Source organism: the organism of the source record quoted next, unplaced genomic scaffold (genome assembly GCF_019419815.1).
Source record: "Pyrus x bretschneideri cultivar Hongxiangsu unplaced genomic scaffold, Pyrus_bretschneideri_v1 Contig9, whole genome shotgun sequence".
NCBI classification, from domain to species: domain Eukaryota; kingdom Viridiplantae; phylum Streptophyta; class Magnoliopsida; order Rosales; family Rosaceae; genus Pyrus; species Pyrus x bretschneideri.
Genome location: NW_025999831.1, coordinates 5,896,847 through 5,918,045, shown reverse-complemented (window position 1 = coordinate 5,918,045; position 21,199 = coordinate 5,896,847). Strand labels below are relative to the sequence as shown.

At 35.5% G+C, this 21,199-nt stretch overlaps 2 protein-coding genes across 2 annotated transcripts; both read right to left on the bottom strand.

The window, feature by feature from the left end:
• Positions 1 to 111: 111 nt before the first annotated feature.
• LOC103946507 (insulin-degrading enzyme-like 1, peroxisomal) lies at positions 112 to 12,472 on the bottom strand. Its single transcript, XM_009357222.3, has 25 exons — positions 12,259 to 12,472; positions 12,082 to 12,157; positions 11,393 to 11,460; positions 10,512 to 10,603; positions 10,350 to 10,423; positions 10,220 to 10,263; positions 9,882 to 9,933; positions 7,649 to 7,771; positions 7,455 to 7,567; positions 7,148 to 7,310; positions 6,409 to 6,501; positions 6,116 to 6,201; positions 5,568 to 5,654; positions 4,846 to 4,949; positions 4,621 to 4,723; positions 4,305 to 4,400; positions 4,039 to 4,228; positions 3,856 to 3,917; positions 3,667 to 3,771; positions 2,413 to 2,614; positions 2,092 to 2,300; positions 1,650 to 1,826; positions 1,482 to 1,568; positions 960 to 1,082; positions 112 to 703 (listed from the first exon to the last, which is right to left on the bottom strand). Exons 1-25 carry the CDS (start codon positions 12,382 to 12,384, stop codon positions 458 to 460), a joined length of 2,901 nt encoding a protein of 966 aa, XP_009355497.1. The 5' UTR covers positions 12,385 to 12,472; the 3' UTR covers positions 112 to 457.
• A 5,118-nt stretch (positions 12,473 to 17,590) lies between these two features.
• On the bottom strand, positions 17,591 to 19,709 carry LOC103946508. The gene is made up of 3 exons (XM_009357223.3): positions 19,549 to 19,709; positions 18,753 to 19,250; positions 17,591 to 18,284 (listed from the first exon to the last, which is right to left on the bottom strand). Exons 1-3 carry the CDS (start codon positions 19,628 to 19,630, stop codon positions 17,764 to 17,766), a joined length of 1,101 nt encoding a protein of 366 aa, XP_009355498.2. The 5' UTR covers positions 19,631 to 19,709; the 3' UTR covers positions 17,591 to 17,763.
• Between the last annotated feature and the right edge of the window lie 1,490 nt (positions 19,710 to 21,199).

Genomic DNA, 21,199 nt, shown 5'->3' with positions numbered 1-21,199 from the left:
TCAAAATAATTTCTAACAATATATCGAACGGGCTTGATTGATTGATCATTCGGATCTCCACAAAGAGCATCCGGAGAGGATCCTATTCCCCCAAACATAGCCTAGAGCGTCTGCGTCTCAAAGAAAAATATTACATACATTATAAATGCATTGTGTATGACAAACTGCATATTCTGAATCTCTTATTTGGATAAACAGATAACGAAAGAAATATTCTAAGTTTGGCCACTTGGAATCCAATTTTTTTGTTTCATACAAGGTCAAATGTACGAAAACAATGGAATTCAAAATATCAAATTCCCCAACATTATTTTGATATACGGTACTTGCTTTGTCGATGAACTTCGTGGGCGATCTTTCTGCCAAATCTGCTGTCTGCAACCGATGCTATTCTTCGACAATTTTGTTGAAGTTAAGCGATTCCATTTGCAAATCCAGATATGTAATTCTCGAGTCTCTACAATTTCACATGGTTTCCCTTGAATGAACCATAAAGAGGCTGTGACCTTCTGAAGCTGAATATATCGTCGATTTTGACAGAGCAAGGTTTCACCGGTGAACTTTTATCCGTAGTGTACCCGGATGAATGTGAGTTCCCATACACTCGTACACTTAATGACCTCTTTTGAGGTGCCCCAACTTTTATATGCTCATTGAAAAAGTCTCTCAATTCTTGCTGCGTAAGCTGCCTCAGTGCTGCAATCTGTTTCAAGTATCAACACTACCATTAATACGGGGACACATTTTCTTTCCTGCTTTATTTATATTTCGTTCCAACGGTTCTTAATCATTTTTAATTTATATTGATCAGCTTGTAATTTACGGTTTTTTGCTAACTAGTTTATAATCGCCTTAACACAAGCACATTTATCTGAGTACTGAAAAGAATATAAGGCATCGGTCATCTCGAATTGTAAGTATATTAAAAAATTGAACTCAAGTTAGGGAGATATTCATACCTCAGACTCTTTCCTATCAAACTTGAGGGTTCCATCAGAAATCTCCGTCCAATAAAATCCAGCTTCTTCCCTTAAGTTCTTGTGCTTCTCAAGCTTCATGTCGATCAAAGCATGTACATTGCTCTACATAACAACCAGTTAAACAGTTATTTATTGGGGAAAAATCATATGACATCCTACAACGAAAAGGAAAAAATCATATATGACATCCTACAACAAAAAAATTTCTTTTTCGGGTTCACATTTTTATCTAGAAGTGATTACACATTCATATTGACAGATATCTACCATCTGTAAATGGGGACATGAATCATCGCAAAAAAGTGATGGAAGGGCGAAGATGATATGGGTGTGGATAATAAACAAGGCAGACAGACTAATGCAAGGTAAAAATGGTCCCACCGGAAGTTTTAAGGAAGTCTAAAGATGTTCCATACTGAAGAGATTAAAGCTGCATAAAAGATGTGGTAAAACTAGAAAACTAGAGAACCGGAGTTAAGAATAGAGTCTAGGTGATCTTACCGTGAATTCGTCACTTGGCATCTCATAAAGTTTAGTCTCGAACCCCTTGAGGAATTCCTCCACTCTCAAATCAATATGTGCTGGATCCTGTTAAGATCAACACAACGTACTTAGGTATAGGCAGGGATAGAGCAACAGGACAACAATAATATAAGCATGGTTATATACCTTCACTGTAGATTGTATAATAAACTGCACCCCACGAATACCAAAATCATTCCTCTGCACGAGGGCTGTGATGTAACCAAGTTGCTCAACGGATCTAAGCTGGTGGAAGGCAGGCTGCTTTGCAATAAGAGCAAACAGCTGAAGTTTCACATTCAGCATAAAATCATCCTGATGAACCTACACATATTAAGACAATTGTATTTAAAAACAAAACAAAAAAACGCTGTGCTCCAACTAAAAACTTTTGTATTTAGAGGTCGCAGCTCATTTCCCGAAAATTATTTTCTGTAATATATTGAAGAAAAACCAGAGAAGATACTGGTTTAAAAAATTTCTGTAGGAACTCTTAAAAGGTTTTGTGAATTTTGAACGAGACCGTAGAAAATGAAAACTTCCATCCAACAAAATCTAGTTTATTCCTTCTGTAAACAAATTTAAAAACCTGGATATAGTGGACAAGGGCAGAATTCTCATCACTCGGATTAAGGCCTTCCACAGGGTAGAAGTAGTTCTTGCCCTTTTCAAGCTTCACGACTCTATTCGTCAGATGCTGGGATGGGAACAAAGGTTGGGAAATCGGGTTTGAGCCCTTAAAGAAAACATGTTCAATATGTTGGATCATTGACTCAGCTTCATTCCTTTCAAGGTTTCCTGCAAAAGCATATAATTAACAATGAATAACAACCAAAAAAAAAAAGAGAAGACTAAAATCAATATAACAATGGATATAACCTAAATTGTTTATAGGAAAAAAAATGGTAACCTGCTGTATAACACTCTAAGAAGGCCCTCGAGAGCATCAGAGGAACAAACTTAGAAAGATCTTCAACTTGAAGGTGAGGAAGAGCTTCAAGTTCTTCCATCCATGACGAAGTATGATCACGTAGAATTAATGCCGTGTAATTCATAGCCTGCTCATAAGGCTGTTTGAATTTCAAGTTTTGGTACTCCTTCATGAGCATTTCCTGATACGGACAAAAAGGAAAATAACAAGTAAGAAATGGTTAAATATATACATCACTTTAGATATCAGATTCCAATTGCTTCGTCAAATTGAACTTATTTCTTTCATTAAACTAATATACTTGAAGACATTACCAAATGGGTAAAGCCAATGCAGATAAACAAATTCAAAAGAATAGAAGTTCGGCAAAGGCAAGACAAAAATAAAAAAGCTACAATATCAAGTCTCAGAGAAACACAAAAACACAAGAAGCAAATACTCTTGCGGAAGACAGACTAATTGATAAAATCACAAGTTAGGTACATGTTTGGTCATGAAGATTAATATAATTATGATAGCGATGATGATGAAATCTAGGTCTGTAGCTACAAGTAAGAATGTTCATAGTAAGTGTATTCCTATTTGGCCCATAATGTGAAAACAAGACTGATTGATCATGCAACCCAAAACCAATTGGCCACAGATGCATAGGCATAGAACATTCCACATTATATAAATCAAGGCTTTGCATTCCCATGCGGGATATACACACAACATATCCCCTCACGTGTAGTATGACTGGGGCCCAAAAATATGGATAATTTATATTGGGGAACCTCAAAGCACGTGTGGCCGTTGCGCCTGACACGTTGGTTTCCTGTTTTGATGACACGATAGAATTAAAGCATCCCACCAATACAAACCGGACATGGGTGGAGAGGCCCAAGACATTATATTTCTTAAAGGCAATACTATACATTCTCGATACAAGATATAATCGGCAAAGATTCTCTATGCCAAATTAGAAAATCTCCATGATCATGACAAATTCTACTATGGGTTTAAGAGAATCTTGAAATAGCTAAATAAAGAGACTTTCAAAATTATTTCAGAAATAGGTAGATATGATCCGTCTCTTTTCAGGAATGTTCGCCTCTGCCAAAATTAAGATATGCAAAAATTATTATCCAGTTACTGTGCCGCCACTAATAGCTTATCAAAATGCTCATCTAGAACAATGTATAGAAACAATTAAAATATAACATTTTTGGGTACAAGGAGCTGTAAGGTTACCTTAATGACAGCGAACCTATCAGCTTTCACTTTAAAGCTTGCAATCTTCTCAACTACAGTTTCTAGTAAAGTTCTTAATTTGTGGTTATAGCCAACCAGAGTCACCTACATAAGAAAATAAAAGGTCAATTTACAGAAACAACAATCTAAAGAACTGGCTAGCAAGTTTCACATGGTTGAACACGATACCAGAAACCCGCTATCTGTTTGGGTTATTGCATAAAACAGTCCAGCAACCTCAGCATAGTAAGCTGACAAAAAAGACTTAAATAAGCTCTGGTTCAAGAAAATAACACCTTTGGTGTAAGCGAACAAAAAAAATAGGTCACCATCAATGGAAGCAAGTAATTAGCCGTAAATACAGAATTTTACCATATTCATTCAAGTAATCCATCAACAGCCGAGTAAACATTTTAGTTAAGACTTCTGTTTCAGGGGATTCACTTGTGTGGGGACAAGTGAAATGAATCCTAACGTAAGCCTTAGGAATAAAGAACATTGTATCCGGCTTGTACCAGAGTGTTGAACACGGCGACTTTCTTAACAGAACTGGACAGTTGGCCTGAAAAAAAAGTCAATCACATCAGAAGAATTTAAAGTTGTGCTAACTTACAGATAGAATTTACCATTCATCACACCTGCTCATGATCATTCCTAAGAGACAAGTCCGTGGGGATGAACACATTATGGGCTGGTAGGTGCAGATTCTCATTTGGGGAAGATACTATCCATTCCTGCAATCAAATGAAAATGTTTTGGGATCAAAGTGGTTTCCTCTTACTCCATTAAAAGGATTCATTACATCTCTAAACTGATGAAATTAACAAACAAAAAAACACCATACCTAACGCATTATACTTACACACACACACACACACACACACACACACACACACACACACACATACATATATACATATATATATTGATTTACATATAGAATTCATAACCAACCTGAATCATGGAGCCACTAATTTTCTCGACGGAATAAGCAGTCCCATACCATGGCTCAGTCATGTTAGTATGACCTTCAAATTTTTTTGATTCCCAGAAAATTCTGTACAACGAAAACAGCATTAGTCCATAAGTTAATGAGAAAATTTATAACAATAGACAAGAAGGATCTGCTTGGAAAATAGTTACGAAATTCTATAGAATTCAACTTAGCAATACACTTACCTGACATTTTCTGGAGAAAGCTTGTTAAGCACCATTTGGATAGTGTCTGGACTGAAGTTAGAAGGCAAGGATGATTTTACTAGCCAGTCTCTTGGGGGATATTTCTGTATATGGATATCAAATTGTCATGTGAGCAAGAAGCAAGTGAAAATTAATTACCGAACTAGAAAAGTCCTCCTGCCCAGAACTTCTTCAGAAACAAAAGTACTTTAACAATGTCAAACAATACAATGGCAGGAAACAAGCAGTCCTCGGAAGGTACAATCATTAACTTATACAAACACACGACACAATTATAGCACAGGGCCTTTAAGAATTAACAAACTTAAAACTAGCAGCTCCATAATCCACATGTAGACAGAAAAAAAAAACTGAAAATTTTTATATTCAATTGATACCGATGTACACAAAGCTTCCCAGAGTCTTGCTCTATCCCAAAAGAGAACCACCTTCCCAAATTTTCTGTAAAAAGTTCCTCCCCCTTCTTTCCAACCAAACTTGAAAATTTTCAACAAACTACAACTCCACTATCAAAAGCACTGTGTTTCTCATTTAAATAAAAAAGCATAGGGGAGATATAATATCAACCAATCTAATAGAAGAGTGAAGAGACCAGAAATTAATTTCCAAATGCTCCAACCAAAATTATAGAGGAAACTACATTAAACACAAGCCATTTCAGTGTCCTTAAACAAAGCAAGATTAAACCAAGAGCTTAATACCTGCATATTTGGCGAAATGCTGACGACATAATTAATAGGCTGATTTTTGTCCTGATAATGAAACTTTGTCTCGCAAACTGCAGAAAGCTACAATAAACACAAGTCCTTTCAGAGTCCATGAGAAAGAATCAAAAAGACAATTTCCACACTGAATTTTGTGCATGAAAATTAACAAAAAATCTATGATTCACACGTCAGATAAAACCACAGTAGGGTTAATACTGTTTAGAAATATGGAAAGTAAGAGAACATTGTGATGAATCATATAAGTGCACCCGGTTTGACCCCTTGAGGCCTTGACATGACACCTCCAACCAGAAGAAATCAACCTTAGACTTCTGTCTTCTTTAACAATGGAAAACAAATATGAAGGGTTGCATAACTCAGAATCAAAGAATTAATATGATGCAAAGACATATTAACCATGTTCTTGCTAACATCATGCACCAGTAATTCATACTGTGAAATATACTACAGATGATCATAGACAAAATTCAGAGAAAGGTATCATGCACCAGTAATTCGTACACTAGAATGCATATGCATACCTCATCAAAAATCCATTTGCATATACCCGACTGGTGTAAGAGGGAAATGTATTTGAAAAGCAAGCCCACTATGTCTTGCATATGCTCTGCAAAATAGTTGAAAGGCTTATCACATTCTAGAAGAATACAATACAAGTTAAAATAAGCCTCCTGACAAAAGAAAATGTTATTTAAGAATTTCAAGCTATCTTAAGTGAAAGATGCTCATCCAAAATGAAATAAAGCCTAAATGGAGATGGGGGTTGGGAGAACTAAGAATACCCCAAATTGGAAAAACTAAAAAGTAAACTAACCATGACCCGCATCAGTGAGATCCATATCTACTATAAAGAAAGAAAATTCCAAAGTCGAATCTGATTCTCCAGCACCCAAGCGTGTTGCCCATCCTGCAATATTTAGAACAAAAAGAAAAACTGAGGTTAAATTAACCCAAGCATATTAATTCCATCCAAAGTGGGACAGAATTTGACCACATCAAAGTATTTTCATCTTTAGGTGTTAATCACTAAGTTGAGAATTTAAACATTTTTTGATACAGAGACAATTACATCAACGAAAAAGAAAACGGAAACCACACAAGGTCTGAACTAGCAGAACAACCCAAACAACCAGAAGCAAAACAGAAAAAGAAAAGTTAGCAGAACCAAAAATCTCTAAAAACTATACAACACGATCAGAGTTTATTCACGTTCTTAGATTAGTCATCTAAACAAGTTCCATGATAATGATGCATTATAAATAAGGCTCGAATCCAATTCCAACCTTTATAACTCAGATAAAAAACAATTATGAGGTAATGCTAATCTCACTCCCAGTCTGCCATCTGGCACTTTCTCTGTGAGTGATTTAAAATGATAAAGCATCGAGTATGAAGTGTACGATGACAAACGGGAACTGTGAACACCCTGATAAATAATGAATCATCAAACACAAAGAGGAAGCCTATGAAAGGCATTGTAATGAAAATTATGATAAAAAGTTGGCCTCAACTCTCAAGTGTTCCAAGTTCAAATACATCTGCTAAAAACTCACCCAAAGTTTTCAAGACGGCATACAAAGACCCCTCTGCTTCGTGGCCAATGAGATGACCAAGATAACTACATGGCCCTTCCTTGTAATGGTGAATTTCTGGAGCTATTGGCCACACAAGTCTCAGCTTATGTCCCTCTTTGATTGGGACAGTTTTGACAAGAATCTGAAATTAACACAAAAGAGAAAGGTGGAAAGAATTATCCATCTGAATATAGGACCTTTTGAAAGTTGTTGCCTTATCAGCAATTCTGTAAGCCCTGAAAGCAAGTTCAACTCAGCATAAAAAGTTTAGCACAACCATGTGTACCTGTAAATGTTCTGATGTGCAAGGCTCACCACCGAAACGAAGGCAGCTGCGGTCAATGTTTCGAATACCCTTAAATTTGTCCTCTACAGTGGCTTGAATTTTATCTAGGCTTTCTGAAATACAAATAATGATAATTATTAATTTGACCACAGGGCAATTGAATCGGACTTTTATATGTCAATGTAGCTATAAACCTTTTCCATAAATGACAAGATGCATGACGTTAGCGGAATAATACTGCTCATAGAACTTAATTAGCTCAGCTCTGGTATCCAATCCTTTTGCTTTTGGACGGACCTCCAAAGTTTCCCAATTCCCTGAACAAGGAAGAAAAGTAGGCATCATAAGAGACATGGTAGACATTCGGAACCCCACACAAGCATAGACAGTGGCATTGAACTCAAAATCAACACACATGACAGTATGACTGAAATAATATGAAATATGTCATAGATACTTGAAAGCCATTGCTATATGTATCCAAGCATCACGAAACAGCAAGGGCAATTCTAAGGAAAGGTTGTGCCCACGTCAAATGTGTAGGACTATTGCATAGCTGTGAAAAACTTGAAGCAAACCCACAAAAACAGATGGAAAAAACTGAACATACAAATTAGGGGTTGTCAGGGGTAAAATTACAGGAGCATACGAAGAGACTTCACCGATGCATAACTACCCTATCATTTGATTCTGACCTCAGTAAATTATGCAAAAGAAGAAAGTTAAAAGATAGTTCCTTCGGCCACTCTTAAGTTGCTGATTGATTCATCATTTAGATAGAAAATCAGAAGAAACAAGAAGCAGCTGAGTACACAGGAGGCATCGAATTGCTTCACTATTCCTCTCTGTTGAGAATGAGTGTTGAGAATGAGTCCCACATTGATGAGAGAAGGGATCTTGCATGGGTTTATAAATAAGTTGGGCTACTCTCCTAGTGCCAATTTGTTTTATGGTGGAACCTCAACTTTCTTCATGGTATCACAGCAGGTTGTCCCACGTGTAAAGCCAAACGGCCACATGCACTCCACATGACCCCGTTGTGTTGTCCACGAATTAGCCACACATGAGGGGGCGTGTTGAGAATGAGTCCCACTTTGATGTGAGAAGGGATCTTGCATGGGTTTATAAAGTAAGTTGGGCTACTCCCCTATTGCCAATTGGTTTTACGGTGGAACCTCAACTTTCTTCACTCTCCCTCAGACTACTCCACTTCAAACAAGGGACTATTCCCTGTCTGAACTAGAAACCATATGCCCAACGTACCATAAATGATAGAATAATGTTTATGACCGAAAACACCTTCTAGCTACCATTTTCAAATAGAAAATAGGCTTAGTTTCCAATTATACATAATACAAAGCACTGAAATAATCCACCCCCTCCCTCGTTGAGGAACAAATCCTTCTAGATAACTACTAGCACCCAGAACCAATAACAAAGCCTTATGCCACTGACTAGGGTCCGCTGTATGAATCCTAGAAAGCCATTGCGCTCAAACCGCTCGGTTTTGGGCCAAGTCTTCTGTTAGCTCCAAGTACTCCATGTCTTTTCAAATAAATAAAGTATACAAACCTAGACACAAAATCAAACTCAAATCACATATTCTTTGAGACATCTTCTAATCCTCTCAAGTGACTCAACACACCAACCAATTAAGCATTTAAAATGTTAGTCAAGCTCCACCCTCCTCTCACACAACAGATAGACCCACCCTTCTTCATAAATTGTCTTCTCAACAGTGCAAACTACAACTAGAGACGTAAAAATGTCCTTTTAGAGACATCAGCTCAAACATCTCAGCATTTGCTTATCATGAGACTTTAACTCCAACCATCCACCCCATTAAAGTTTTAATACAATAAAAAAAGGGAACTATTATTAGCACTCCAAAAATCTCATTCTACACTCCTCACAGGTGTATTTCTTTTCCTAATTATAGAAAGTGTGGAGTGCAAAATGAGATTTTTGGAGTGCCAATAACAATTCCCCAAAAAAATCAAGCATACAATTACCTTACCTTACCTCCTATCAAACATGAATTTAAAGGAAAAATAACTAGCCCGCAATGTCCAACAAACTAAATTAATTTCAGTTTAACCCTAATAGGTAATATTATGTAATTGTTTTTTTTCTCTATGCGACAGCCACCAAATATGTTTATCTTAAGAAACATTTATGCAAATGACAAAGATACCCAGAAAGTAAAACCGTAAAATAATAGAACTGTGATGACAATAATTTTGAATAATATCCAAAACCATAAAAAGAGTGAAGCAAGAAACAGCAAGATGATTTACACAGGGTTTACAATAACCAGACACTAAAAATCCTATTAGCTACAGAAAGCATGCACATAAAAATGGCCTGCTTCCTGTTTCTTATGAACCTCAAGGCACATTTGGTTATAATCAAAAGTTAAATGCTGACCTGTACTAAATTTATGGTACGGATGGTCAGCCGCACTTAGATGTTTCTGGAGCTGTACAAAGACAAATCATGCAGAATAAGGTTAGAAACTACATGGGGACATAAATGAAACACAACAACAATGTGCCCAGCTACACTGGAATAAAAGTATGCATCATTCATACAATAAGCAGGACCGTAATACTATAATAGTTCAACTGTTCAAGAACTATTTCAAATATATACTTTTCTTAAATGAAAATAAACGCAGCCTGAGTGTCAGTAATAGCCTTCCAATATTAGTAAATATTCAAGGTCTTGCAGTCGTATAAAGACTATAATCCAAAGGCGAGTTGTACCTGGTTCATTCTCCATCCATCAGACAACAGGTTTTTCTGATTCTCTGTACACCAGCCTCAAATTTGTCATTAACGGTCATTACAGTGAAAAAATCAAGTATAAAAGAATTATAAAAACAGAGCCGCTAACCAGAATCAACAGCTTTGATTTCCCTCAATGTAGCATCAGCTGACATCAATGGGTTAATAAAGAACTGAGCAAATCTGAACAAGAAACCACACATCAACACGAAATTCAACATTTAGAATTGTAATGATGACGATAGCAGCTAACAGAAACAAAAGCATCAACCTGTCCAAAGCCTCTTCAAAACCATCAGAATTAACGTCAAAAAAATAGTTGGTGTGCTCAGAACTTGTATAAGCATTTGTTCTTCCTCCATGCTGTGCATCAGAAAAATAAAACACATGAAGGTCGATAAGCAATCTTAGGATCCCTAATAAAAAATTTATCTAGCGTACACTTCAATAAAATATATTAAACATTAATTTCATGATAATGTACTTCCATAATAGTACCACCAAAACATATAATAGTACAAATTTCTCCAACATAGGGCCTCTCTCATATTGGACAGTCCCCGAGGATGGATTGGCAAACAATGCACCGGAACAAAACATTACAGAATTGGGATGGATGGACAAAAAGAATAGGGGAAGAGCTAGCTAGTTAATCAAAATCTCCAATCGGATCATCAACAACAGTAGCCAATGGTACAATATGAGGAACACCACCCATAAATGACAGTGCACAACACAATCACAGTTCTATCTATAAACCAATAGCACCCTGAATAGCAATGGCAATTGTGAAATCAAAAAACATAAAAGTGATAAGAACACTTGTTAGAATTCCCAAAGAAGATACAAGTTAGGAATTATCTTCAAGCTAGAAATAATTTTGAACTATTATATAAGGCTTTTCCTTACAAAATGACACGTTTCTACTCCCAAGTTCTTTCCTGTATGCTAGTAATAATTTCTTAGTCTAGACTTTGATATTTGCTTTTGTATCATTTTAAATTCCACCGCTTTCCACAAAGTTTGACAATCAGACGCAGAAGGTGGAGGAGAATAGAAACATAAAAATCCATTCCCTATGTTTGATTAAGTTCTGCTGCAGAAAGAAGTTCAAAAGGTCCATGGGTAGCTGTGAATTTTGGCAGAAAGTACCTCAGTGATGTACTTGGAGTAACTATCCTCCAAAGGGTACTTTTCACTCGCATAAAACAGCATATGCTCTGCACAAAAAAGTACAATATTCAGAAAGGAATGTCAACAAACATCTTATTCTTTTCAACATCAAGGCCATGAAAACTCATGAAAAATAAGTCACGCAAATATATAACCAACTCAATCTTCTAATGCAGTCATAAAAAAAATAAAAAATATACATATAAAACTCCTGTGCTGATCTATAATATAACCAACCGCATTTGTTTTTATTGGATACACAATGATATAATTTTAGACAAAGGAGTGGGGGAATAATCTTCAGCTCAATCCAGAGAGGAATACCATTAGACCGTAGTACTAAGTGGCCAAGCTGATTTCTTTTTGACAAGAAGAAATGTTAACCTCCATGTGGCGGTGTTAAAGAGACTACTGTGTACCATGATAAGATTATCCATTGCTACCCCAAAATGGCATCAGAATAAACTACAGGTGCCTTTTTAGTATTGGAACTTTTTATACAAATAAAAGCATACAGAATTTGGTATAGAGATGCAAGAACAAACCAAGATAGTATTAAACAAAAAGCGGACGCAGGTATATTCACCCAAGTTCAAATCCTCGTCCCGTAGATTGGAATAGTTTAGAATATCGTCATGTCAAAAGAATTAAAAGAGAATTAAAGTTACCAAGGAAATGAGCAAGGCCCTCCAGGCCATCAGGATCGCTGAAAGAACCAACGTTGACATCCATGGAAGCAGCACACTGAGAAAACACAAATTGAACAAACAAATAAATTTTACAAACACACACACACACAAAAACCAAATATTGTAAATTAAAAGAGAAAGGAAAACAAGTTTTGCCTTGTCAGTGTCGGGATCGCTGATGAGAAGTGCTTCGAGAGAGTTCGGGAGGACGATCCTCCTGTACTGCCTCTTGTCCGTACGGGCTTTCACTATTTCCTGCATCACTTCCTCGCCGACCGCCATTCTTGAATTCTCCTCCTCGTTCTCTCCAACTGAACAAGAAACAAAAGTACACCACCGCGCGAGAAAAGACTTGAGATTTTGGTCTTCGGTTTATCGGTCTTCACATTATGTTGGGTTGAACGACCAACTTGTTTGGACATCCTCTGCGGTGGAGTCTCTGATTGTTACAATAGACTCGCATTTTATTTTTATTTTTATTTTTATTTTTTCAAATGGTAATCTTGAATTTTACTGTAAATGTTTACGGTAACTCAGTAAGTATGAAGTACAACGATCTAACAATATTCTTAGTATAACTATATTGCAGACGGCCAGTTAAGAAGTTGATTCTCAGTAATCAAATGAGTAAATTTATTTTCAGCTTTTAAGTAAACTTTTGAGCTTTGTGGCCTATTGAATTTTGATTCATCAGATTCAAACCCATCAAATTAAGTTGTATGATAAATTACGGTCCAAAAATTCAGTAACCTTAGAAGGCCAGTTATGTAGAGTGAGATGGCTAAATTTTTTTCTTAATTCGCTTAAATGAAGGAACTATATGTGACGATCCAGAAAAATAAATAAATTATACATTGTATCTCCAAATTCATTTTTAATTTTTGTTTGATTTTAGTTTTGTGATTTGAGTTGTTAAACTGTAAAATTTTAGAAAGAATCATGTTCGGATTCCTCACTTTGGCTATTGATTTCTTTTAATCTAAAAGACCATTTGGGAACCTGTTTATATGGTTAGAAAGTGTACATAACAAGGTTTAAAACCCCTCTACATTCATGGAATTTGGTAGGAATTGGTGGGAACAGTGATAGAAATTGGAAAAATAGTTATTGTTTACAGTTGTTTCCTGCATTAGATAAGTGATGATGAATAGTAACAGGCATCCATGTCTCATTTGTTTCTGTTTTGTATTGTGTTTCTTTGTCGGATCAATTCCGGAGAAACTTTTGAGCACCCAAGAGACCGCTATGAACAGAAATATTGATTTTAGCGTTCATGTGTGCTATAAGAGTCGATATATGTATATATGTGGATAATAATTGATCTTGGGGAAGTTTTTAAGGGAAGGAGTTCGCAATTTTTTTTAAGAAAAACTAATGAAAAGTAATTAAAAAAATAAAAAAATAAAAAATTTTAGTTTTAATGAAAAATGACAAATAAATGTCTAGTAAATAGTACCAGAAAAAGGTAAAAATATGGTTTTTAATTAAAAGTGAACAATACCGAAAATGTTTTATTAAAACTCTCTTTTCTTTATGAAAATAGAGATTTGTTGTGGGCTCCACACCACTTTCGTTGTCCCTAATTTAGTGAATCTTATGTTATCTATTCCCTATCTTCTTGAGACCCTTGGCTCGTCCCGTATCAATTAATAAATCAGTTATAAATAGTTTTTAAATTTGGTATCTCTCATCCTCTTAAGAGCTTTTTACATGCGCTGCCTATATAAAAAATGTTATTCACATATTCATCTTTACTTCCTATATATCTTTTTACTTTTTGGTTATTGACATTCTTCAACTCATTCAATTCAACGGTCAAAAATTAAAAGGGTGTGTTAAATAAAAATAAGTATGCGAATGACACTAACCTATGTAAAACTTCTCACTTTCAATAAGCAAGACTATATATAGGGCCAATAACTTTAGACACATCTCTTATGTGACAACCCGTTCCAAATTTTATGTTTTTATTAATTTCAGGTTTTTATTAATTTCAGAAGCATGAATTTACGAAAATGCCCTAGAGGCAAGGACTTTGACTTCCGTTGATCATCAGTTAGAGTGACGTATGACTTATTTTCTTAGCATATCCTCGTAGTACTTGCCACTACAAACGCATAGACGAAAGCCGTTTGCTAGTCCGAATTATAACGGTATAATTACGAATGTTTGAAGTTGGTTATTTAAAGGTAGTTAAATTATGTGAACTCCCACCTTGTGGGAAGACTAACTAATCAACCTCAAGTAAAGAGAAAAATGGACCAATCAAATTAAAAAGGATGGAGGACCAATGAGAAATCAGAAAAGAAAAAAAAAAAAAAAAAAAAAAAAAACCCTAGCTTTCCCGTGGGTTTTTCCACTCGCGACCACCCATTTTCCAATGCCGATTCCGGCCAACTTCGATGGAGTTTTTCGATGCCGCCACCACCATCTTGAAGCTCTCATTTCCCTCTACAAAACCCATCCAAGAACCACCTTGATTAACCACGGTATGTGGCGGTTTAAGGCCACAAAAGTTGACGGTTCTCATGGTGCTCGGACCACTCTTTTTTATTTTTCAACAAATCGGCAAAGCGATGGCCGATGCCACCACTTGGGCTTTGTATCCCATCCTCCCAAGAGCTAAATCCAACCAACCTTGACCCTGTTGGACCACTGTAGACGACGAATCGACATCGGAAAGCTTTAGGCACTTGCCGGCTTCGTGGGAAAAATTGACCATCTTCCGTCCAGTTTTGGACTTTGTGGCAGGTATGAAAGTTATTCCTCTCTTTGAGATCTTCATTTCTGTAAATTTTGGTAATTTTTGGAAATAGTTGGATTTTCCAGCGAGTCGGGGCGGCCGACCTCCACCCACTGCGGCGCGTGGCTGGGCTGCCAATGCTATTTTTAGGCTATGTTAAATGACTTGAATTTAGTCTTAATATTTGATTGACATAGGTTGATTGTTGGAACCTAAATTCTCTACGATACGTTAATAGGTATTTATGTGAATCAATGATCCAACCGTTGGATCGTCACCAAACTTTGTTACATTGTAGTACATAATAATTAAAGAATGTAGGAACTTATGGATTGGGAATCCAACGTCCAGATCTTTCCGAATTGGATTTGTAAGTTCATAAAATAAAACGTTAACCGCTAATCAGTTTTGGGAATTGGTGAGGATCCAACCGTTGGATCGTAATAAAATTTTAGAATGTCATTCTATAAGTATAATGTGGATCTTTGAAAGTTACGGATTGGAAATCTGATATGCGGATATTCCGAATCGAGTTATACAGGGTTGTAGATCCTACCGTTGATCTTTGATCGACGGTTGACTTTTGGTCAATGGGTCTCAAATTATTCTTGAAGGTCCTTGAGGATATGTTTTATGTAAATTATGTATTCTACCGGTAAGAAATTTGAGACATGATTTGATAATTGGTCACAGGCGACGATAAATCGTGATGTCTCGATGTGCGTGCAAGATAATCATAGCGTGGACTTCAGGTGAGTGGGTCTTTTTCTTTCATAGGCATATAATTGATAGTTCCACAAACACTTCTAAAGTGATCTATTCTTGCTACCTACAATTAATCATTGCGAACTACAAATGGCTTGATCCCTGTTTAGGGTATGTAGGCAGTCTAACAAGACATTAGATGCAGCCATATAATAAATGAGATTAAATAATTGAGATAATAGCCTTGTTTAGTGAATTGAGCAATGTGAGAGACATTGGTGGGAAGTATGAGTTTTAGCTTTATGATTTGGTGATTAAATGTTGATCATAAATCAATGTGTGAAGAATCAAGAAATTGAAGTAAAGAAAGGTAAGTAATGATAGTTAATTTAACTAGTGTCTAATTGGGCTTATCACTGATGATTACTCTCAAAAGTAAATAGTTTGAGAGTAGGATGTTATTGATTGTACATGTTACGCTGTATTATATATTCTGTGAATATCATGAAATGTTTGGGTTTAGATTGCATCATGGCATATTCATATGGATATTACCTGAACCTAACTATTGTGAATGCTTTGGAGTCACTATAGGTGACTCCGACTTATATGCTAGTCATGATTAATGAGATATGGATAAGTTGTACGGGTCACAAGAAGTGACTCGAACTTATATGCTAGCCATGATTGATGAGATATGTGATGAGATATGGGTGCAATCGTACATGTCACACTAGATGACTCCAACTAACATATCATTTTGTATTGATTAAGTTCATTTGGCCTACTTATTAATGCATGGTGGAGTTAATGGACATGGCAAACCGTGGTTTTGGCCATTTTTGAGTATGGTTTGGATATATGTATATATGTTGTATTGTCTTATGGAAAACGATACGGGTTTTACATGGGACATTACTTTTAGAGAGGTAATAACTTTGGGAAGCTTGATTTTATTGCTCACTCACACTCTCTGTTTGGTGCCCTCCAGGTTTTAGTTGCTGAGTTTGTATCGACAAGGATCTGTGGCGAATCTTAGTATTGATGGATAATTCTGAGGGTATGATTCTTACCCACACTTCTGTACCTTACTTATGCTCTGACGTCATGTGTGAAATGGGTTCGCTCCCGCTCACAATGCACTCTGGTATTTAAAATTTTTAGGTTCAAATTTATTCACATTTTTCTACACTCTATCACATTTTATAGCTTCGTCACATTTCAGGTGTCGACCAGCACAGCTCGATTCAAGGTTCAAGTGGACTTTCTGGATCGGGATGTATCATCTTAACCCACTCAACAATATGAACCATTTTGACCAAAATAGAACAAAAAAACCAATATGAACCCATCTATAATGTTCTGGAACATATTGCGCAAACACATTTTTAGCTTTTAAACTCGTATACATACAGTAGACATTATTTTTGTTTGCAACTCATCCTCTAACAAGTTGCATGTTAAGAATATATATATTTGTAATCGCACTACTAATATAATATTCGATACATAATACATATTTAATATCTGAGACTTCAAGTCATAAAAAGAAGCACCTCTTGTCTCTTGACCCTAGGGTAAAGTGACTTTGATTTAGCAACTTTCGACCCAAAATTTAAAGTAAATGTTTTTATGCAATTATTTATGTTTTTAATTTGAACTTTTGTTCTTTTGAGTCACAAGGGAAGGCAGCAAGAAAAGAAGATGAACATAAAGAATACTTTTCACTCTCAAATCTAGATGACTAATTAAATTACTAGAGAGTACACTTGGTGGATAATGTCAATATTATATTCAAATGCTTTCAATTGCACAATCGAGATATATTTAAAAAGTGGTGCTAGAGAAATTATATATTTAAATCATATTTGTAAATCATATGACGTAATTGTTGATGATTAGATTTTACTTAATTGTTGATTAACGTATTTATCTTTTATTGATGACACATTACATGAATTGCAAATATAATCTAAAATGTTAGTCTATCTAACATTACTACTCGCGTTTCGGATCTTAAAGAAAGTTTAAGACCCAATATGAGCATTTGTAAACTTATTCATATGGATTAGTACATACCCATCAATGGCTCAAAACATAAAACTGAAGAACCAAATGTATACTGAAATAAACAACGCACACTCTCACCTTTCAAGATCTTCTCTAACAATAATATAGAGCTAACAAAAGATATCCGTGTTACATAATTAATGTCAAGCGACTGGAAAAACAATGACATTATCCAAGACGGGGCCACACATATGGCCATAGTCATCAAGCTTTGTGTGATAGTAGGCACTGTAAAATGTTAATCTTGTTCTGATTGAATTTGCTTGGAACTTGAGAATTGCAGTTTTGAAGCCACCTTTTCCTGCAGACACAAAAGGAACTTTTAGGGTTTCCTTGCCAGCAAAGGCTTCGACCATCATCGATCCGTGGCAACCGTTCTTTGCGTCTCCAATGGTGAAGATAAGGTTGTAGGATTTGTTTGGGACGGTTCTAATAATTTGAGCAATTGCACTTTCTCTCCCTGCAACCAACTCAATGGCTGCAAGTCCGCGAGGAACTGCGAAATGCTTCCTGTCTATGTACTTCACAGGCTTCAGGGATTCAACGATCCATCCAGGCAGTGGTGAGTACGGGTCATTCACCTTGGGAGGGATGAGGATTCCGGTTGAGAAGTTCTTAAACACATGAGGGCCTTTTTCAAACCCTCCATTTTTCACTAGGTTACCTGCACAGAGAGATTGGTATATAGCAATATTAGATAAAGATGATAAGTACGTTAATCAATACTTAATAATAATTCAATCATCAATAATCATATTACATAGTTTATAAATTTTAGTTTAAAAAGTTGGTATCTCTAGCATTTATAAACTTTAGTTTAAAAAGTTGGTATCCCTAGCATTTATAAACTTTAGTTTAAAAAGTTGGTATCCTTTTTAATAAAATAAAACTTAATTGCAGTGGCAGTACTATATATTTTTTCCTTCACGAGCTTGTAGTCTAAGTGGTGTTATGTGCATGCCGCTTTAGGTGGTAAGTAGTAATACTTTTTTCTTCCACTTTTTTTTGTTTAAAAAAAATGATAGAGAAAAAAATACAACTTCAAGCTAATGAAACTGAAACCAAGGAAGATTATTTACAAAATAAATATAAATATAAACAGAAATTAAAACCGAGGGTTAAGAAATCGTACCCCTTGTATAGTTGAAAGGAAGCATCTGCTTGATTGCAATAGCATCCAGTAGCGGCCCACAAGCGGGGTCTTCCTGAACCCCAGGGTTGTGTAATGTAATCTTAACAACGTTGGACATAGCCTTGAAAGCCCAAGCATAAGTATCACCACCATTGCTGCTGAAGACAGTTTGAAGGGAGAGATCAGCAGACTGACCAGGTACTGAGACTGTTAAAACCTCATCCTGGGCACAAGTTCTTGTAGCCCCAAAAGTGAGGGAGTAAACTGAACTCGGGCTAACAATCACGTTCTGAGAAATGGAGGCCTCGTTGCCAAGTCTCACTGCGTGGACTCCACGTGGCACATTGAAGAAGAAACCGCCTGGTTGGGGTCCACCTTTGACGTACTCCACCAAGCCGCTGATTTCCCACTTTGGGAGTGAGTACTTGCCGATGATCACCGTTTTCTTCAAATTTGAAGGATGTGGTGATTCTTCGAAATGTCCGTTTGGGAGTTCTCCTGAAATCAAAGATGAAATTGTTATGTCAATCTTAGATTGTAAAAGTGAAAGCTATTTAGAATGTAACCATTTATGTGCTTTGACGAAAGTAAAAAATCCAAGTAAACTATACATTTTGATTGGTGAAGTTAGTCTAGAAACTGAAAACACACTCTGCCAAGGGCAGCTTTGAGCTTAGCATTAAGGAGATTAAAATCCAGAAAATTATTGAACTGGTAAGAACACATACATTACCAAAGATTAGGAAAAAAAAAAGACATAAATTGTATAAAAGGGACCAAAAACAGAAATGTTTACCATCAAGAGGTACAGCAGAAGCATAACTATTGCAGAGAGAAAAATAGGCCAGAAAGCAAAGCAATAGAGACAAAGGCGACATTGTTTTGCAGTGGAACAAGGAGCTGGAGTGACCTTTATATATAAAACAAAGAGAAAAAAGCTACAAGTGGGAAATTGAAAATGCAAGTGCCTTCGACTATGTAAATATAAAAATTTCAACCTTTTATATTTATATAAAATATATATATATTATATACATATATTAATATATATATTTTATATACACACATATATATATATATATATAATTAATAGGGTTGGAAAACATAGAAGTAAGCAGCACTTCCCATGTTATAAGGGGCGCCAAATTAGCCGCGGAATGTGCCTATTTATCGCTGATTTTCTAGGTTCGGATCTTATTTTTCAAAGCGTTCTTATTGTGTATGTGTGTTGGATTGGATCCAACACAGGAACTGTAATTTTCTATTTTTTCGTCAATACCACATGACTTTTGTTGGTTGCTGTGATTTGCTCCTTTAGAATATGAAAAATTAACACCGATCCAAAAAAATAATATGGAAAAGAATAATACTTGCATTCATTTTTATGCGGATTAGCTCATTTATTCACATGCAAAAGACATATTTTCATTTCATAAATTTCATAATCTGAATCTCATAATTTTTATTTGAAAATCATCATTACAATAAATTATAATCGGATATCGTTTAGCTATTTAAATATATCAAATGCATCAATTGTGTAGGTACCAAATAAAATATTCATGATGAACCGTTATTTCATACTTTCAAATTACTAAATGATATTTGATTCCAATTATTTTTATATTGTTGATCTTTAAATGAAAATTAAAAGATTGGATAATTTTGATTATGTAAATTTTATAATAAAATATATTATAAATGAGCGTGGAAATAAGCCCATTAACGAATGAAAAATGCAAGCATGGAAAAGGATGATAGAACGAGATTATTGCTCATGCAAAATTGGGATCCCAGTTGTATGCCACATGTTATGATAAAGAAAAGTACACCTTTTGACCCTCAACTAAAGCGAAGTAGCAACTTTTGACCCCAGAATAAAAGTAAGTGATTTGAAAACAAAGAATAAATGTGGATGTGTGCATGTAATTATTCATGTCCTTAATTTTTTATTTTTTTTAACAAAGGATAGTATTTATATTAAATGATGAGACAATTATTAAACTTTATAATGAGTTTGCTATAATAATATAGTTTAACTTTGTTTTTAACTGGATTCAAATATAAAATCTTTTACTTACAGATAAAAATAAATATTAATATAACGTAGTACTAAATAATTTGTATAAAAAGGTTATAAAGCCACAAACAAGCCCAGCCTTATTGAAGACTTTGTGAAGGAATTGAATAAATTAACATCACTGTCTATTTTCTCTCTGATAAGCCGGCCATCAAGGAGTGATTCTGCTCACACCAAATCACACTGTCCTTTAAATTTGAATCTAGAAGTTAAGTACCATGCACGGAAAATGTACATGTTCGTACTTAACTTGACTTTAATGCGCGCATCATGTGCTTAAGTTTTCTGTCCCCAATTGAAAATGAAGGAACCTTTGTTTTTTTTTTTTCCGGACAAGAAAAAATGAAGGAAGTTCGGATTGGATAAT

Excerpts from the sequence above, each read along its gene's own strand:
- LOC103946507 (XM_009357222.3), bottom strand. The coding sequence starts at position 12,384 with ATGGCGGTCGGCGAGGAAGTGATGCAGGAAATAGTGAAAGCCCGTACG. Across the intron at positions 4,724-4,845 it reads CTTTCTCCAGAAAATGTCAG|AATTTTCTGGGAATCAAAAA; the intron begins GTAAGTGTATTG and ends TTCGTTGTACAG. Across the intron at positions 1,083-1,481 it reads TGCCAAGTGACGAATTCACG|AGCAATGTACATGCTTTGAT; the intron begins GTAAGATCACCT and ends GTTGTTATGTAG.
- LOC103946508 (XM_009357223.3), bottom strand. The coding sequence starts at position 19,630 with ATGTCGCCTTTGTCTCTATTGCTTTGCTTTCTGGCCTATTTTTCTCTC. Across the intron at positions 19,251-19,548 it reads TTCTGCTGTACCTCTTGATG|GAGAACTCCCAAACGGACAT; the intron begins GTAAACATTTCT and ends CTTTGATTTCAG. Across the intron at positions 18,285-18,752 it reads TCCTTTCAACTATACAAGGG|GTAACCTAGTGAAAAATGGA; the intron begins GTACGATTTCTT and ends CTCTCTGTGCAG.